This window comes from Tuber melanosporum (genome assembly GCF_000151645.1).
Source record: "Tuber melanosporum whole genome shotgun sequence assembly, scaffold_42, strain Mel28".
Classification (NCBI taxonomy): domain Eukaryota; kingdom Fungi; phylum Ascomycota; class Pezizomycetes; order Pezizales; family Tuberaceae; genus Tuber; species Tuber melanosporum.
The window spans coordinates 695,410-715,521 of record NW_003299087.1 but is presented as its reverse complement, the minus strand read 5'-3'; the positions used below and the strand labels follow the sequence as shown (position 1 = coordinate 715,521).

Sequence of the window (20,112 nt, the reverse complement as noted above, 5' to 3'; positions counted from 1 at the left end):
TCCGTAACGCGAACCCTACTGACAATTCACGCAAACATAGAAGACCGAGTTAAAACGCTTTCTGATACATTCATCCAGAGAGCCCCAAAATAATTGGTCGGAGCCCCACCTGCACCTCTCATTTTCTTTGGCCAACAACAGCTAACAGCTGCGACAACGGAAATCCCAACCCCCGGTGCGCAACCAGCTGTGCCCAACAGCATGGGAAAGGGCAACGAGACAAGCAGGTAGGCGAGTGATTCCGCATGACACTCGGAGCTGAAAAGAAGAGCACCCCCAGGCAAAATATCTTTAGTATCATAGTTGGGGAAATCGAGCCCCCACTCTACGCCATGGAGATAGATATCGGCACGGGAGAGTTTCCCATCGAGAAAGCGTCAAAAATAGCAATCAATCGATAGGCCTGATTCTCGAAGAACATTGAAATTTATTTTTTAGCCTACGACGGCGGTCTGCTAGTTTTTCCCCGTTGGAAGGAGGGGACTCGGGGGGGGAACTACCGTTCCGCATGTCCCCACCCACCCACAAGCGGTACTTGTGGTAACCCTAACCCTGCACGAGTGACGACCGATGAAAGCGAAAAACACGAGAAAAACGAGGTGGATGAGTGAGGTGACCGATCAGCAGTTGGTGAAAGGTTCCCCATGAATGACCTTTTCCCGGGATGGCGCCCGTGTGTGTGTAGTTGAGTCATTTACGATAGGCTACTCAGGGTTATGTGTGTCTCGCGAAGGGGAGAGAGAGGAAGGGAGGGAGATAGAGATATTTTCCAAGAGTAGGACTCGGGGGACAACGTGGCAAGGACGGTGGCCTTATTCGCGGTCAATCAGACCCTGGCTAAGGGCAGCGGGGTACGGAATGGTGCGATAACAACACTATCGAGTCAGGGCTTTGGTCAGTTGAGTGGAGTGGGGAAGGTATTGTAGAAGTGGGGAGGCGAGACAAGGCGGAGGGGTCCGTGAAAGAGTACTACCGTGCCGAGTTATGGTACTGTACTGGTAATCTTTTTGGCACCTGGCACTTTATTTCAGTTATTGAAAAGCTCACCGCAGACCATGCCATGCAATCTTCCTTGATCTTTACGAATAACCGTACCGTAGAGTACTCATGCTTTGCTTACCCCAGCACAGTCGAGTATAGCACCCGAAGAGAGTGCGGTACGGTGAGGGACATCTGTAGCCGGTGCATGCGGACATTCATTCTGGCATAGGATTAGTATGTTAATTTGCCAAGAATGGAATCCTCCAGGTTAATGCCTTGGCAAATATCTATCAACGGTCATGCCAAGGAAATTAATACTAATCGACAGGTCCAAGACATTCCCTTTCCCTTTCCAGTAGCAAAATTTTGACATGCTTCTCAGCCCCGAATATCTCCATGAAAACCTGAGAAATCCCCATTTCCCCTCTATCAATGTGCAGGGAATCACCTTCTATACCATCTAATAGAGCCGTAATTGCGGTTGAAAATCCTCTGGGGTTAAAGTTGAGCACTGTTTTCTTGGCAGAGTACTCCGGCTATACGTCCCTCTCTGGAGCTACTTATAGTACGGGTTTTGGTTTGTGTTGGGTTTAGTTACCGATACGTAGTCATATGATTACTGCAACTTGCGGCTCAATTGGATCCTTGAATGACAGATCACTTGCATGTCCAATCCAACCAAACGTTGGCATATAACCTACGTGTACTGTACCTGCGTGTAGATGCACCGAAAGGAAACGAAAGTGGAGCAAGGGGGTATATAACCTTATACCGCTACTGTGATAACTTTTTTAACTTGTCGGCTCGCTGGCGACTCAGGTTCGACCACATCGCATATCACACTAAGAACTTGAAAGAAAAGAAAGAAAAAAAAGTGTACTCGAGTACTCTAACGCACGGGGGGAAAGAGGTTATTCTGGGGAAAAATAGAAACACATTCCTTCCCTCTGCTTGACTGTTTTTTTTTTTTCTTCCGATTTTTTTCGTCCCGTCTTGCAGTAGTGGGTTGTGTTGTTCGACCAATTATTGTAAGCTTATCGCTCTCTCTCCCCGATGTGAGGTAAAGTGAGGGGGCGGAGGAAGGGAGGTGGGGGGGGGGCACAATGTTTGTCCTACGTTTTATGCTGGTGTGTGGATTGTATGGACGGCCGCAGTGGAGAGCCGTACCGGTAGGTTTACTGGAGTAGACTACGGTACTCGTAAACTGCCCTTTTGACAAGATGCGGGAATGTCTTTAAACTAGTAGTGGCGGAGCATCGACCTCATTGATTCCATTCGATCTGGTCGAGTACACCCGCCCTATTGCACGTGCGGTGCAAAAGGAAGGCGGATTCTGAGGCTATTCTTTCTTTCATGTCGGAGAGAATCCAACCCTATTGGCTTTGTTCACTCATTGGGGAAACTTGACAGCCCGTTGGATTCACTGATTTCTATCGTGGGGTCATTGTTACTCATTTGATGAACACATGAAGGGTGTTAATTGTATCATGTGCTAGCTAGATAAGTAAAAACCAATTCCTCTCGTTTTCCCTTTCGTCCTCTCTCTCCTCTCGTCGGCTCCTCCCGAATACTTTCGTCCTCTCGTTGGTAATTTAGTCGCTACCTAGCAAGCGAACAGAGTGGTCCTGGAGACGCTCGATATACTTCCTTGCGCCGGCATACTTTCACTACCCGTTTTCTCTTTTCTCTCTCTCTCTCCTTTCCTTTCTTGATCATTCATACTTTCTTCTGAACTGTTCAATTCTTTCCCGAGCGGGGTATGGTCTTTAATAGCCCCATATGGTTCCTGGGAATTGAGCTAAATTGGAAGTAGTACTCGATTCTTTGAACCTTTATTGTTTTCCTTCTGGCAGAGCTGGACTTTGGAAGTCGTAGTCATGGTGGTATAATTCCTATTTTCCCCTAGGTCAAGATTGTAATGCTAACTTGGAATAGGTAGAGGATGATGCAGCAACGCGGATGCACAAGGTATGTCTTAGGCACTCGGGTCCTCTCGGAAGCCTGTTTCCTAGGTAATGATTCAATGGTTAACATATCAATCGTTTCCTCTTCTCAACAATTAGAAACTTGGGTATGTATCTCAATCCCCCCAAAGAATAACCCCCCAGCTCATAGATATGGCTCTCTCCAGTTACTACCTCTATATCTTCCCTGCCCTCCTCCTCGCAACCGGCATTGTCCGCTCTCTCTACTACTCCGTGCGTAATGCCCGCATGAACTACGCCATAGACTCCGAATCCCAAAACCCCGTGGCATGGCGCACCTATCCTCCCAGCGCACTATCAAACTGGTTCAAGCGCACAATCCAATACCCGGCGCTCTTCCGCGGTCGACACCGAAAGCCCATAGGCTGGTACACCTTCCCAACACGTATAGAGACAATCCTGGTGGCGGCGTACTGGCTGCTGAACATCATCTTCCTCGTCGTGAATCGAAACCAGAAGGGCCTCGGCGGGAAGAGTATCGACTCGGTGAAGCTCATTGGGGACCGGGCGGGGACGCTGGCGCTGTGGAATTTACCAGTGTTCTTCTTGCTCGCGGGTAGGAATGATTTTCTAGTTTGGTTGACGGGGTGGAGTTACTCCATGTTCCACGTATTTCACAAGTGGATTGCGAGGTGTGCAGTGTTGATGGCTGTGGTGCATTCCTTGGCGTATGCGATCTATATGTATCAAAGTTGGTATCCCCAGTCTTAGATAGTGCTCCCTCTCTCGGAAGGTGGAGACATTAGTAGGGCTAGGCTAATGAGGAAACAGTTGGACCCGAAAAACGAGGCTGGAACAAAACCTATTGGGTGAACGGCATAGCTGTGGGTCTTACCCCGACCCGCCAAAACCATGCGAGACTGTCGTGATTGCTAAGGGAATCTTAGGCAACGACGACGATGGGAGTAATCCTCGTCCTATCGCTATTCCCCTTCCGCAAGAAGGCGTACGAATTCTTTCTTTTCTGCCACATCATATGTGCAGCCCTGTTCCTAGTCTTCGTATTCCAGTACGCCCCCGTTCCTTCCCAATATTTCTAGATCATGGAACTAATGATTTTGGGCAAAAGCCACCTAAAACTCTCCAAGACAAACTCCTACGACGGTTGGATCTGGGCTTGTGTGTCAATGTGGGCCTTCGACCGCTTCGCCCGCCTCCTCCGAGTGATAATCCTAAACGCCCGAGCCTTCTCCAAGGACCCAGCAAACCACCACCTCGCGCGGGCGAAATTCGTAAAGGGAACTGACATCATTCAGTTAACGGTGTACCCGTCGGCGGAGGACGTGGGGTACTTCCCCGGGGCCCACTTTTTCGTCTTTCTGACTGGAAGCTGGAGGTTCTGGGAATGTCACCCGTTTACAGCTGCGGATTGGAGGCCTTCGGGACCGACGCTCACCGGGATGCCACAGAGGACGCCGTCGGGTGCGAGGTCGTTGTCCGAGAGTCTGGCAGATTCTCTAAATGGGTCCTTGAGTAAAGAGATTGGTATTAGAAGTGGAGCGTCGAGGAGCAGGGCAGTGGTCGGGAGGGGTGGAAGTGGGAGAAGTATGAGTGGGAGGAACGGTGGCAGTGGCGTTAACAGAAGCGGCAGTGGAAGAAGCGGAGTGACGCGAAGTGGGAGCGCCCGAAGCGCCCGAAGCGGTATAACAAGAAGCGGTAGCGGAAGGAGCAAGAGCAGCAGAAGCGAAAGGGAAAGAAGTAGAAGCGGGAGGGACAGGAGCAGAGGCGGCTCAAGAGATAGAACAAGACTCCGGGGCGGAGAGTTAAACCCCGACGACCTCCGCGGTTGCGACCTAGGACTCCGCGGCGGTGGTCTGGACATCGAGGACGCCGAAGCGATCCTCGGCCTCCGCGGTGGTGGTGGTGACCTTCACAGGCAAAAGTCAAGAAACATATACATCGTCAAGCAGAACGGGAATCAGGGGAGCATATTCGTCGTGTCCGACACCGGAAAAGGTCGTCCCATCCTCTCCGATGCTCCGGGCGCAGATGGCATCGAGAGAATCGGCACACCAAGAGGCGGCCTAGAACGTAGCAAATCCGAGTTAGCCCGCAGCAAAGAACTAGCGAAAGCAAAGATCGCGAAAGCCCAGGAAGTAGCACGAGCAAAAGAAGCCGCAGCAAAAGCCAAAGAAGCGATAAGAATCTACGAATTGACGAAAGCAAAAGAACTTGCAAAGGCCAAAGCCGAACTTGAAAAATTCAGGCAAGCAGTCACCCCACAACCCGAGAACCCAGACAGCGAGAAGAGGCCTGCTTCTCCTGAAGCCGGTAGCGAGAGCGATGAACCTCCTAAAGAGCCCCCCCTCAATAAAGAAAAAAAGCCAGTAAGGGCTATTAAAGAAGCCCCGCCAAGACCCGAATCATCGAAAAGAAAGCCGAAACGCACCCACTCCAAGACAGAAACCAGTGAAGAGCGTGCAGCAACGCGCGAGAAACGCGCAGAGAAGCGGCGCAAGCGCCTCGCGGAAAAGGACGAAGAGCCCGAAATTAAGCTGGACACCAACACAGAGGAGATCAATACTGGTGCGGTCGAGAAGTACGTCCCTGACCTCCGCGGCATAAACGAAGACGAAGACGACGACCTGGACCCGGAGAAACTAGCCTTAGAACTCGCGCTGGGTAACGACGACCTGGATGATGACGAAGATGAAGATGAAGGCATGTCTATAGAAAAAGAGCTAGAAATGCTTAAACAGCGCCAACGCGAAGAGGCAGAAAACCGTCGTCGCGCAATAGAACTCGAAGAAGATCAAGGAGATCTCTCCCAGATCCTCCTCACCACGCGCACCGGCGGCTCCGTGAACCGTCCACCGGGGCACGGTCGCGGCCCGCCGCGGCCAAAACTAACCTTCTTGATAAAGCCGAGAAAAGGCATGACGGCCACGCTGGCGGGCATGATCCGCGAGAACGACGAAGCGCAAAGGCGCCGGGGCATCACGAGGATTAGAGAGTTGGAGATAAAGTGCCTTATTGAAGGCGCCTACGGGATTAATCGACCCATGCACTTGTTCGAGACCGCGGTCGTGATTGCCGGCGGCGTAGGAGTGACCACCATACTCCCGTATTTGGCCGACTTTGTCGACCGCTCGCGTGGAGCCGGCCCCGATAATCGCACGCTCACGCGCCGGTTTGTCTTCGTGTGGACCGCGCGCGAGGAGGAGCTTGTCGAGAATGTCGTTGTCAAGAGGTTCCCCAAGGGTGTGCTTAATCGGGAGGATGTGAGTTTGCAGTTGTACGTTACGAGGAAGAAGGCCGAGGGGCAGAAGAAGTTGCCCGGCGTGCGCTATCGTAGGCCGAATATCCCAGATATCCTCGCGGCAGAGAGGAAGGGGTTGGTGGGGAGGATGGCGGTGCTCTCGTGTGGGCCTTCAGTGCTCGTCGATATTACCAGGAATGCAGTTGTGGAGTGTTTGACACAGGAGAGGAAGCATGTGCAGTATTTCGAGGAGAGTTATGGGTGGTAGAGGGGAAATTCTTGTTTGCCTGGTGTAAGATATTGATGCATCATGGGGGGCTCTGAGTGACAGTTTATGATTGTGCATATATTTTTTCCTTATTTGTTCCGGCTCGTGTCGTTTCATTCCTTTTTTATATAACCTATAGCCCTTTGGGAAACCCTTTAAACAGTAATGAATGGATGAAGATATAACTTTTTCGAAATGATATTCTCCTACCGGTAATACAGAGCCGAGCCAAACTCTTGAAACACCTCTCATCGAGCCCATCCGTGGTGCCCCCCCTCCGGTGGGAGCGGGGGGTTGTTGAAATGCGGCCAAGAGGTATGCTCAATACGGACAGATATATTACCTCCTAAAACATTCATTAATCAAACCTCCATTTCCCGAGAGATATCGTACCAACTCCGAGCTAGCAAGTCCCAAAAACTGCCCACCCCCAGCAGGGCCAAAGGCAAATTCCTCTGCACACCACAACCCTCCACCAACATAGGAAAGCGATAAACACCATATATAATACCCCATCACCAGAAATTCCACCCCGCAGAAACCGGGAACACTCGAGTGGCCTACCATGACCCCAAGTCGGAATCCAAGTCCTTGGCCTCCAAGTAAACCCAACCTTGAGGTTAAGAGGCCCAGGGAGGGGGGCCTCACCGCCTGACTTACAGAACCCCATGGTAGTGTGTTCCCGATCGACTGCTAAAATCGCACTCTCTGGACACTAAAAATGATAGCACCCGATCGCCGGACCGCTCACGCTCTAAGGTGTTGAACCGGAGTGTTTGGTATTTCCTGATGATAGCCCCATCCCCACCCTAGACATTCGAACCCATGAACAACAGCCCAAGGAATTTCTTCTCCGAGTCCACAGTGTAAAGCATATAATGACTTTTAGGTGCTAAGGTCTCGAGGTCGCTCGCATCATCACCTTGATGGATTCGACGAAGTCTCCACTGCCAAAAGCGTTAGACGCACCCGCGACTTCTGCTCCGCGTCCAAGCATACACCATCTTCCAAACTCACTCGAGGAGTGCCTGTATACATCGAAGCAACCCGACGGAATCGCTGGTATACCAAGCGCTGTCGAGAAGTGAGGCCAATGCATCCGCTCCCTCCAAGAATCTTGCTAGTATCCCGTCATTACCTACCATCCAGATTCCTACCTTCCCAGCCTGCTGTTAGTATCTCATAGATCCATCTCGATCCATCGCCCCCCCGCCCCATTCCACCCTATCTGGCAACCCGGCCTAAATACCGCCCCTCATTCACTATACTTTCCCCCTCGCCCTATTGCCAATCAATTCCCCTAGAGAACATGATATCCCCAGTACAGCGTTCCATGACTGCCGGTTTATACTCCTCACTACATCCAATGGATCCGAGTAAGTTTGATAGCAGCAGAAGAGAAAAACACTAAGTCACGTGAATCCCCTAGTTTGAGTAACTCAACATTTTGAGTTTTTAAACGAGACTACGAGTAGATTAGCGTTGTTTGGTTGTACTCGTACTTGTATACTCGAGTACTATAATAGCGTAGGGAAATTTATCAAGTTAACTCCGATAGCGGGGAAAAGAAAGCATGGTAGCACCAATGCGGTGAGCCAATACAAAAGCGAACAAAATGTGGAAAACAAAAGGATAGTAGAACCCCTCGCTGCCCCCTCCAAAAAACATTATATTACTGACAAATCAATGAATGTAGGGGGATGAAAAGAGGAAAAAAGAAATGGAGGGAGGGGGCCGCCGAGCGTTATGGCTCAATATGTACGAGTAAACCCCGAACCGCCCAATTTTCGCCTCAGCTGCAGGGAAAGCTCTAAATTTAAACCCTCTCGCGCATCGCCATCAATCACCATCAGCCGCCAACGTATGCCATTCTCGACCCCAGAAAGGAAGGTGTTCTAGAGTTCCGGTTGCTTGATCAACCGACGCATCGTGGAGATCTCTCTCCAGGATATCGCTCATACCGTAGCATATGGAGTATCTGAATTGGAGAACGGGTTTCGTCCCTACCAACTTGAATGTGTTGATGAAAAATGAAAACGAAGGAGAGATCAGAAAACGTTAAAAGTATTCCGACTTTCCCTGGCAACTTGTGACGGCTGGCCTAGACGGTTTCGCGTAGGTGGAGTACCAAACAAAGGAATTGGCCACTTCCTCGCAATATCCATTCCTTGGGAAAATCTTGTCAGATATCGTCCTACCGTGACCATCCACAGCGCACAAATCTGCCCCATGATCGGCCAGCGCTTCCCATATAGCGACGTGGTTGCGCACGGTTGCGAGGTGCAGGGGTGTTCTCCCAGAGCCATCTCGTGCGTCCACATCTGCGCCGTGATCAAGCAGAAGCTCGGTTGCCTCTAGGTTTCCCCATGCCACAGCGGCGTGAAGCGCTGTGTCGTCGTCGAAGGTTTTGGACTGGACGTCAACACCTTGGTCTAGCAGCATAGATATCATATCTATGTAGCCGTGTCGGGTGGCCCAGTAGAGTGCTCCACCATCTCCATCTCCGAGAACTAAGTTGGGCCCTTGGTTTAGTGCGAAGGAGACTAGTTCTTTCTTTTCAGGGTCATTGGAAGTAAGGCGGGACATAGAAAGCTCCCTGCCGTCATACTCCATCCGAATAATGGGGACAGAATGACCTTTCGTAAGGATTCGACGGACCAGTTGTTCATTGCCGAACGCTGCTGCCCAAAAAAGCGCAATGGAAGCATACTTTTCGCTCAGTGCAAACTTTTGAAGCGTAGGAACGAGTAGCTGGGAGAACCGACGGCATGATTGGATGAGGCAGGTCAGATCGTGAGGCTGTAATTTCTCGGCTACTTCGACGATGAGTTCATTTGGTAAAGTAGTGAGGGACATCTCAGCTTTGTAACGCGGGTAGAGGAAGTGACGAGAAAGAGATGAACGAGGAATTGGGGCCTAGAATTATATAGTGAGGCATTCGTCAGGTGATACCCCGTTAAAGGCTCTGACCAAAAAAAAAGACCATTGCAAACTCAAGTTGTCCAGACGGTTGGAGCTATTGATCGACGTCGCCTAAGGCTGGGCGTCTGCGGGCTTGTGTTTTTGTTATCGACCGTAGACAGGAAGGGCAGATTGGTGCGTTGGGGGCTGAATTATGATAATAATAATATTTTACCGGTACCCTACTCGAGTATGGTACGGCCATGGTATCCGATCCTCGCAAATCTACTGGTGAAAAAAAAAAAAAACAGTGCGAAATACTAGTCGTGCATAGGGCAACGGAACAAAAAATGCATGAAATATAAATGAAAAATAACTGGGGGGTCGGTATATGCAAAGCGCGGTTGAGAATTTGTTGAAATTCCCAAAAAGAGCTTCACCAGATCTCTATGCAGGTATTGTTGAAGGATTACTAGCAGGTTGTGGGTATTTCCAGGATTGGAGAAAAAAGTAGAAATGAATGGTACAAAATTTTTGTCCTAAGCCTTTTTGTATATAAAGGTTTAATCCATCATATCGGCCATGATGGTAATAATTATTATTATCATAATAATATCATGAGGCTAGTTCTTGGGTGGCTTAGATATCATGGCTTAGATTTCAAACCCTTTTACAGTAATGAAATTGGATTAAACTTACTTTATCATAGATTCTACTATCATACTATTCTTGAATGCGCAGGAAGACCTCACTCCAAACAGTTGACCTCCTGAGTGTGAATGTTGCAGGTATTATGCTCCAAGTATTGATAAGCCCTAGTTTTAATGGAGGAATATTAATTCCTAGTGAGCCTAAAGGTTGTGTTTGGGTGTTGTTTTGATTTGATATATCAAAAAAGTTTCTCAATCTTACAAGTGTTCCCTAGAATATGCTCGCCGCATAGACTACAGGTTCCTGAGGAGGATGGTGGATGAGGCTTTGGTCAAAACAAATTATCCGTCCATCTGATCTAGTATCTAGATATAATTCTATATGGGAGGCAACTAAGTTACATATTAAATACCACAGATGGGAGTCTTTGATAGAAGCATTTTGCAATACCGGCCTGAAGCGAGACCTAGCATTTCATCACAGGGCAAGACCACTGTATAGCGGGGTTACCATAAACTTTGTCCTGGACTAATTTGTCATCTCCTCCTATCATCACCCTTCTGATCATTTCAGCTTACGCTCACAAGAGTGACCAACCTACAACCGACCACCTTTTCGTATATCAATCAGCCAGATTTTTCAATACTGCAAATGACTGCTCACAAATTGCCTAGGCCAACTATGGGTGTACAGTACCTACAACATCTACTGAATAATCTACATACTTGCCTCTGCTACCTTGGTAAACTAAAAGAACGCTACCAGAAACATGGGGATATTACGCTAACACGATGTAGCAGGGTAATTAACTTCCTGTGCTTTTTTAACCGTTGCTGGGAAATCGCCTTTTTACACTTTGAAAACTCTTAGTACTGTTACGGATGAAATTTGATTTTGCTTTCTTATATTATTTTTAGCTAGTTTCGCAAATCTTTAGCTTAGCTTCACAATTATTTTAGTTAGCTCTTTACTCAGAATGGGGAATCATACATTGTTTGTATTTACTGGGAGCTGAATAGGTCATGTTCTCAATGGGAGAGGGTTTGCTAGTCTTGGCAGACAGGGGGGTGGAAGTTTAGTCTATATAGCCGTGGTTTTCTTCTCCTATTTTATTTTATTTTATTTTTTTTTCTTCACCACCACCACCACCACCACTGCATTTCAACAGAGGAACATGGAAAGTGGGGAAACAGTTTTTTTTTGAATTTGTGTCTTGTAGCTAGATAGTTGAACAACCAGGACAGGTTGGTTTTTTTTCTCTGGGGGGTTTTTTTTTTGAGGTTTGTTTTGTGCGAAGAGGTTGATTAGCTAGCTTGAAGATTGAAGGTGGTCGCAATTGCAAGGCATTTTCTTATGGTTCGAAGGTTTCATCAGTGATAGTTGGTGACTAGCAGGTTCTCATCCTGTGAAGTACACATACCATTCCGCTCCTTTTTTTGTTTTTCAGTACCTTAATAGCAGTACAGTACTCATAAGGCTGCAGTACTGTACTGTACCGTGCCAGAGTTTCTGGTTCGGGTCAAGTGAGGGCCAATGCCTCCAATCAACAAGCCATCTGTAATAACTGTCAATCAAACTCCGAATAGGAATACTCTAATAGACCCTCCCCATAACTCTTCCATACCTCATCTCCCTAGCGATTGGCTCCGTCCTCCAAAACAAAGAAAAATAGCGCCTCTTACCTCCGCAAACCTCATCTCTTCACCTGTCTCACCGCTCAACTGCCACTCAAATTTCGCAACTACCATCATTAAATTCGCCACTGCAAGAACTTTCCACACGCAATCATATGCCCCTACGCAGGAAGGAATGAGTGAAAACGCCCCCAGAATATTTTTTCGTAAGAGGAAATTTGTCACCACCATCCACCTCTCAGGCCCAGACCATTTCGGCTGCTCCCAATATCCGGGATCGCGGCCCCATGAATACGGTGGGATTCTCACGTGAGCGCGGGAGGGCACATATATTCTCGCTCTTGTGGCACCTGCAGCTGGGGTCATGGACTCGACACCTGGGGGGACGGGTGCTTACTCGTATAGAGAACTCCTCCTTTGTACAACTCTGGGGGGGGTACAGTACAGCTGCATCATTGTACTAGTACTCGTACGGGATCCAAAATCAGAAAGGGGTGTGGTTTCGGGTTGATGGGAGGGTTTGAAAGTTGGATCTAGCTCTTCGTAGAACACCGTTGGAGTGAGGGGTTTTACGCAAGGTGGGGGAAGAGGGTAAAAGTTGTTGTCATGTCGCTGCTCTGGGCTAACTTTCCCAAACCTTCTGGAGAGGTAGGGGCGGGAAGTATCCTCCTATCAGCAATCCCCTTCTTTGTGCTAGAGCTTATATGAACCATAGGCAGTCCGGCATTCAGTGACTCCGCCTTGATCAACTTGCTGAATATATCCTGCTACGCCACTGTTGACTTCCGGAGCCTCTCCATGATCTCCAAACACCATGCGATGAGAAAAAACAGTACAGTCCTTGTTCAACCACAGCGTCAACGCAAGTACAGTACGGTGCTCGGAGAATCCATGGCATTTGGGCAGCGAGCATTGCAATGCGCTGTGACAGCCCGGTGATTTTCAAAAACCTATCATCCTTACTATCAGTTTTATCATGTCGAAACAGTAGAGAAAGATAGGTCACCAATTACTGTATGGACTTGTTTCCCCAATTATTTAGCCACGGAATCCGGTTTGAGGGTGGGGGTGACGGGCTTTCCAGTGATTTATGTAATGCCCAAAGTACGGTAGCTCACGTTGTCAACCTTCCCGCCTTCGATGTTACTCTCTGCGTTGAAAGCCTCAATAAATTCATCCAAATACTCAATATCCTCGGAACATCATCCCCTAACGCATCCTTCGTGTACCCTCGATCCCACACCTTCCTTTAACTTTTGCGCTGTCCCGAATGCCGAGTAGTATGAAGTTTATAACTTGGCCATGCAACATGATATTGTACCGAGGATCCTTATCCAGCTGTTCTCCGTTCTCAATCCCCCCAGCAGATAATAGCACTCCTGGCCCTTCTTCACCTGGAATATCTGTCGCCACGTACTCGCTCTCGCTAGAGATGGCCCGGCAGACTTCTTCGATGGGCGGTGTTAGACTACCGCCGTACTCCAACAACAGTTTTCTTCGCATAAGTATCATAACATTTCATTTTGGGATAGAATGGGTTATTACCTATTCCAGGTGGGGCTGGGATGTTTATCTGCATACGCCTGGGGAGACTTCCTAGTTTATCTCTTTAGCGGAAGCTTGAAATGGGGCCTCAAGTTTCTGATTTTGCACTTCTTCAAGATCAAAGACCGATTGAATTAGAGTGCTCATTTGTCGTGTGGGATGACATCTTGTATGCGAGTATGGCCGTGGCGGGCCGTTTAGGAAACCAAAGCACAACACGCTCGCGGAGAGGAAGGCACCTAGATAGAACGCGGACTTTTAATTAGGGCCCTGACTCACGGGGGTCCGAGAACTGAAGCTAATCCCCCCAAAATTATACATACGGTAATCTCTGTTGGACTCTAAATACCTCCCCATTCTAGTTTTCCCTGCCCTTTAAAATCACTCACCGGGTGGGGGGGGGGGGGGTAATGAAATACAAGAAAAATCCTCCATCTCCCTCTCCCAGTTGACTACACCTGGCACCTATTCACACTACCACGACATCCTCTCCCAAGCAGATATTTTACCCATATCCCAGCCAAGACCTAGCCTATGGCGGGGAAGTGAGATGTACGCTGTCGTGCGGGCTGCTGGCATGCTTTGAGAGGATTTAACTTAGTGCGGTAGGCAAGTTATATCTTAGGATTAGCAATGGTTAGAATATTGGGGAACAAGTGATCGATCTGGAGGGGTTGCTTGTTTGGTCTATAGATATTCCAGATGGGTGACGTGACATGAGGATCAGTGTTGGTTTCTTGCGTTGGAATATATCATAGATGATAACTTCGAGAGACTATAGATTGTGGAATATTTGGTAAATGGACTGAGATGGGTAATACACTAAGGCCCTGGGCCCGTTCGTTCCGATATATGGAAAAATCATCTGGTGCTTGCGTATGCGTCAAAAGAGTCTCCGCACGATAAGAGCTAAAAGGAGAGGGAGACGTAGTGTGAATAATGTTGATGACAATGGTTGGGGAATCCCCTCTATTTGTGTTCTATCCTAATAAGCTATGGACTAGGGGAGGCCCCAAAGCAAAGCGCCAATCCTAAACACTTATCTCCAACAAAACCCTAAGCCAGTGGTAGTTTTACAGAATATATCACCATCGCGATATCATACCTCCAGCCCTTTCAAAAGCGTAAAAGTTTCCTTAAACTCTAGACTTAGTTGGGCAGGGATGGGTTGGTTTTTTTTTGCACACCTCCGCACCACTCTGATAGTGAGGTGTACGAGTACAGAAAAAATGCCACCCCCACACCCGAAAGCACGGATATAGTACCTCCCCAACAAGCCCCGGAGCCAACCCGACAACCGAAAGTAACAACATTACGTTCACCTTTGAGCGTCTTGCACCAGTTTGCAGTCACTACAGTGCTGCCCTCGTTAGACGGATGCCTTACCGGTGTTCTCCTGTATCCCGTCGCGGGCCGCTCGGAGATCAGATATACCCGGGTCGAGTCAATCTCACGGGGGAGGGGGTTAACCAGCAGGTACCACATTTTTATACTACAATATAAGCTCCACTTGTAAGATCCGGACAGTGATGCAATCGGACCGATCTGGTGGGCTGGATTCTGGAGGATTGTCAGCTCTATCTACAAGTACGAGGAGTAGAATTAGAGTCACTTTTAGTCACTAGGGTGGCTCGTGCTTTCCGGGTATGTCGAGGTAGGAACTCCGTGACGACCTCGGGATGTTATAGTATAAGCGGTGGATTACTTAGCAGACGACACCGGACCGGCATTACTCTATATCCTTAAGTTTATTCATCAGACGAAATGCATAGTAAATCCCTATTCTACCGGCCTTCCAATTGAGGGGCCTACAAGTATGCATAGGTCGAAATGAGAGGGCACAGCCCGACCGAGCCCAACAAATTATAGTACAACCTAGGCTAGCCCAGCGGGCCAGTTGGCTCCTGCTAGGAGAGCAGGGTGGGGCAAATTAGGAAAGCAGATAGGAAGGTCAAATTTCAACAGGGACAGCCTCTGCTATAACTTGCTGCTCACCGCAAGCGCTGGTCATGAATAATATCTCAGAGAGTGCTTCCATTGCGCTGGCCTTGGCAAGAGAAGGTATACGGTATGGGTTCAATTTGTGCAGTTCATTTGCGCCTGCCCCTGACCCAACCTCTCGGGGCAACTTGGAGGCCGGTGGATAGCTTATCATACCGGTAGGTTCTAGGATGTAATTCATGCTAGGCAAATCTAAGCGATACCGTACCGGCATACTGGTGATGGAGGGGGGGAGTGGGATGTGGGGAAGAGTTATGGGTTATAAGAACTAGATTGTCAGATAATCCATGCATTGGTGATAGTTGGTGTTCGAAAGATACCGCACACCACAGTACGGTAAACGAATACAGTAATACTAGTGCCGTAGTTACAGCTGCGAGGTACGACATATTATGATACCGGAAAGAGAAGGAAAAACCCGCATTTCTCACTATAAAATTGCAATCCCAGTTCACGTCAAGGCGGATCGACAACTCCCATGGCCACCATGACCCATTTCAGTGGCGAATAGATACCAGAAAGGGAAAATGCGGATAACAAGGACGCTTATGCAACAGTAATTTCGCAGCACCGGTATTCCATAAAGCCCCTTCAGTTTTAAGTAACCCTCACAACACGAGGTGCTTTATCATAATAATATCATACCGCCACCATTCCATGCATATCATAAAATTTTATGGGCTATGGTACCCTTTATGCCCTGACCACAGAGTAAGTTAGTGGGGATTACTCAGGCATTTCCCCCACACCAGAACCACGGCATCGGGGTAATACACCGGGGGGGGGGGTAATACCTTCGCTTACGACAACGCGCTGCTTACCATACCATGTATCATAAATTGACACCTTCTCCCTTCAGCGTTAGGTACAGTACTAGTACGAGTACAGTACAGTATCATACCGCGGTAGAATGTTGCTATTGTGTGGCAAGAGCTGACAACTATAATTTACGCAGTAAATAGTATCATACATTTAGTTCAAAGTCTGTACGGCCAACACGTTTATGAAATAAATTTAAACGATAGCCGCCTTGCCCCTATTCTACCCCACAGGACGAGGTGCGCCCCTTCTTTCAAGTCCTCGGTGAATTTGCCCGACTAGGCTTAGAAATGATTGATACATAAATTACGTTTTTTGTTTTTCTTCATGTCAACGGGGTGGTTTTAGGTCGTTGGCCTGTAGACCTAGATACCGTAAAACCTCAAATAATCGAACTTGTGCTATATCGTTGGAGTTGCCTCCTCTGGGAGGGTCCCCCCGTTGTTTTTTTGTTTTGTTGTCTCTCGGGGGACCTGAGCAGCTTCTTTCTTTTTTCTGCCATGTTTTTTTTGTCGCTCCTTTTCCAAAGCAGGGAATTCTCAACTACATAGCACAACGGTTCGATTGTTTGAGATTATTACAGTATCCGGGGACAGTGAGAATTTCGTAGTATATGAGGAGGGTTGTATATGGGTGAGGGCCCTACTGAGGAGGACTAAGTCGGATCCGTGATATTCTTGCTTGCGATTTTGGGGGGGGGCCGGTAGTGTATCTTTGAATCCGAGTGGAGTGATTTTTTTTTCCTTCTCTGTACACTAATGTGACCCCTTCCTTATCGCCTCTGCTGAGATCTGTAAAGTCTTTTGCAGTATTTGTCAGTCTGATGGCGTCTGGTAGGCCTCCGGTAGGTTACCGCATCGTATCATGTCGTATCGTATCAGACCCTATGTAAACCAACCTTTGGAATCCTATTGATAATCGAGTGAGAGATTGTGAAACCGGGAGTTAAGTTTAAAGTGGTTGGAAGACGAGTTTTGCATATCATTCACTCATTTTTTTAAGTAGCTTGCCGATTTCAAACACCACCGGCACAAAGCCCATTCACACGTACGCCAGACAAGTCTGCTACTACCGTCTCGGAGGGGATCAAATCCTACTTTTTAAATAACGCATCTACTAGTACAAAAAAAACCTAAACACACTCTATCCATCCATCATGCCTCCATAAGTTTAGTGGGAAAATCTCAAAGCTCTCAGAGGAAGCTTTCTACCAGTAGGGCTGGGTGCGGTGTGATTCGTGATCGGCTCAGAGTGGTTGGATCCCGGGAGTGTAAGGTTCCCGGGCTTGAATCCACTGATAGTATCCTTGGCTGAGGCGGCGGTCGCCGAGGCCGAGGGTAGCGCACTGGTGGTCTGGGAGGGCTTGGGGTCGAGGGCCGGGATGTTGAGGGGGAAACACTTGTCAAGGAGGGGTTGCTTGAATGTCTGTGTTCCAATTAGTTAGTGATTACATGACGCCATGGAAGAGAATAGGGAGGGCGTACGAAGAGGTTCTTTTCAAGACCAGTAGAAACACTTCCAATCGACCCATCGACACTGACTGCGAGGTTAACGGAGACGTCGGAGTTGACCTTGAAACCAGTCCTGGAGGCAGTCGGAGTCTTTTCACAAACACCTTGCTCATCTGTGGAGTGAATTAGTGGAGTGCTCGAATTGAGGCGGAACCTTATCCCGAATTCTAATCTTACCGAAAGCAGCAGTGAGCTTAGTGCTGACCACAGGAAGACCCATCTTGAGGGCAGCCTCAAGCTTTCCGACACCAATAATCTCAATTCCGAAGGTAAGTTTAGGGCGAGAGATAGCGGCAACATTCAAGGAAACGGAGCCAGAGTTGATATCGAATACGGGGTCGAAAGTAGCACCGTCAAAACCGGAAGCCTGGCTCTGAGAGACATCCGCCAAGTTGAGAGACACGAGGGCACTGTTTGGAAGAGAGGCACTGAGGCCGAAAGTAAAGTTTGCCTCACCGGTGACAGAGCACTCGACACCGACTTCATAAGTAATGATAGCGCCAAGCTCGAAGATCTTAGGAACAGAAATTCCGGCACCTGGGATGGGGAAACTAGCCAGCTCCTGCGTCAGGTTAAGGCCTGGGATACCGTTCAAAAGCGTAGCGGAAACCCTCGCTTCCATGATCATTTTGGCGCGAAAGTCCTCGGGGGATGCTCCAAGGGTCAAATCCTTAACGACGAAGTTATCGACCGATAATTTACCAGCGACCTTGAATTTTCCAGTGATGAAGCAATCAACACAGGCGAAGAGTTTAGGGATGATATCGGTCCTCTTTCCTTCGGTTCCAACACTAACGTCGAAAGAGACTGATTTATCGAACTCGGCATCCCCAATACTTCCGAAAGCATCGCCAATGCTATCAAGTCCATCCCCGATAGTATCCGTGATATCATCGAAAAAATCACCAATTCCACGAGCCCTTAGGCGCCGGGCGGCATCAGGCGTAAGAGATGCATAGCCGAAATCAAGGTCAAAGGTGCCGGAAATATCGCTCCAGCTGGCCGGAGAAGCCTTGAGAAGAGTGGTCAATGTTCCATCAACATCGTCAATCCCGGTAATACTAAGAAATTGTTAGCATTGTCACTCTTAAAAATGGGCGGGAATTAATACTTGTAAGCTTGTCTCTCATCATCCGGACCGCACCCGTCATGGTTCGCAATGAGCAAGAATGCGTTTTCCGACTTCTCGTTGATAAATGACCACTGCTTATGGGCATAGTCGAAAGCCTCTTGAGATTTGAATGTCAGAGCCATTTCGCCGTCATCTCCTTTGCAGTCCACGGCCGAAGTGAGTCCCTCAAAGGACTCCATCATGACAATTTGCTGTCCACTCGGAGCATAAAGCGTCATGTTTGCCAACATGACATTGCCGTCTTCCCCTGGCGCACCGAAAATGAGCTGCGCCTGGTCGGCAAGATCCAATTTGGAAAAGTCGACATCAGCTCTGGGCTTCAACCCATTCACCGCAGCGAAGATATCGGGATTGATTGGTCTCAAGACCGTTGGTGCTTCTCCCTCAGATCTCGGCGTCAATCCAGGGACGAAAGCGTCAGGCTTGATAGGCTTCAATTCAACGGCGGAACGTTCGATAACCGCTGCAGAGGATAGGCCGAGAAGACCCCCAAGCAATGCTGTATATGCTGAGGTACGCATATCTGGTCGAGTGATCGGGGATTCAAAAATAGGTGAACGAGTCAAGTAATAATATTAAAGAATAACTTCCTGAAGCTATTTCTGATATGTTGTGAGAATCGTGATAAAAGAATGTTATAGTGAAAGGAATGAAAGAGTGGATAAACCAAAGTGAATGTAAGGCTGGTAAAGACCGCTAGGGAATGAAATGAAATCTGTGAGCTGTGGAAGAAAAGAACGTAAAAATCTTGAGGATATTTCATGTTATATATACTTGATCTTAAAACCACAGCTTTATTTTTAAGCCCCATTGAAATACGAGAAAGGAGTGCTTGATTTCCTGTGGGGTAGTACAGCACACGTGAGGATATCCGTCTCACGTTGCTATCAGCCTTCCTTTGATTTTCTTCGATACAAGGCGCTAACCAATGTCTGCAGGTTGGTAGGGGAGCCAACCTGGATCGAGAGGGAGTACTGTACAGTTTTACGGGAACCGGTAGTCGAGGGTTGCTTAACCTGTTGGAAATTTCGTTAAAGACGAATCCCAGACGCGGGTAATCAAGTTACTGCTTGATCTGTGCCGCCCTCCGAAACGGTGTGAAACGGATTACAGCATTTCCCGCACCAGGACAACCAATAACAACCCAGCTCCGCCACCAGCTCTCATGCGTCGCGCTCAAGAGTAAGTAAGTATATCCTACTTGTGCAAGGACTACTGCTACCGGTAGCTGCCTAGAAAATTGGCCCACGACCCAGGTTGCGCTAGGAAAGAGTAAGTAAAGGGAACCCGCACAATGCCGGTGCCTGGAAACTCAGGAATCTGAAAATACGGCTATTGTTACACAACCTCCCAACCAGCGATAAAAACCTTGTCTCATTTTCGGATACGAAATAGTACAGGTACTTTTTCCCGGATACAGGAAATATTAAGATTTGCCCTATTGTAGTGGGTTAGGATGGGCTCATTCGGCCCTCGGAGTCTTAT

General features: G+C 48.3%; 2 protein-coding genes; one reads left to right on the top strand and one right to left on the bottom strand.

Moving 5' to 3' along the window:
• Positions 1–4,009: 4,009 nt before the first annotated feature.
• Positions 4,010–6,433, top strand: GSTUM_00008148001 (uncharacterized protein; the record flags this gene model as incomplete). Its single annotated transcript, XM_002839870.1, has 1 exon — positions 4,010–6,433. One exon carries the CDS (start codon positions 4,010–4,012, stop codon positions 6,431–6,433), a length of 2,424 nt encoding a protein of 807 aa, XP_002839916.1.
• A 10,721-nt stretch (positions 6,434–17,154) lies between these two features.
• On the bottom strand, positions 17,155–19,258 carry GSTUM_00008146001 (uncharacterized protein; the record flags this gene model as incomplete). XM_002839869.2 has 4 exons in its annotated part: positions 18,607–19,258; positions 17,673–18,556; positions 17,469–17,608; positions 17,155–17,409 (listed from the first exon to the last, which is right to left on the bottom strand). Exons 1-4 carry the CDS (start codon positions 19,146–19,148, stop codon positions 17,155–17,157), a joined length of 1,821 nt encoding a protein of 606 aa, XP_002839915.1. The 5' UTR covers positions 19,149–19,258.
• Between the last annotated feature and the right edge of the window lie 854 nt (positions 19,259–20,112).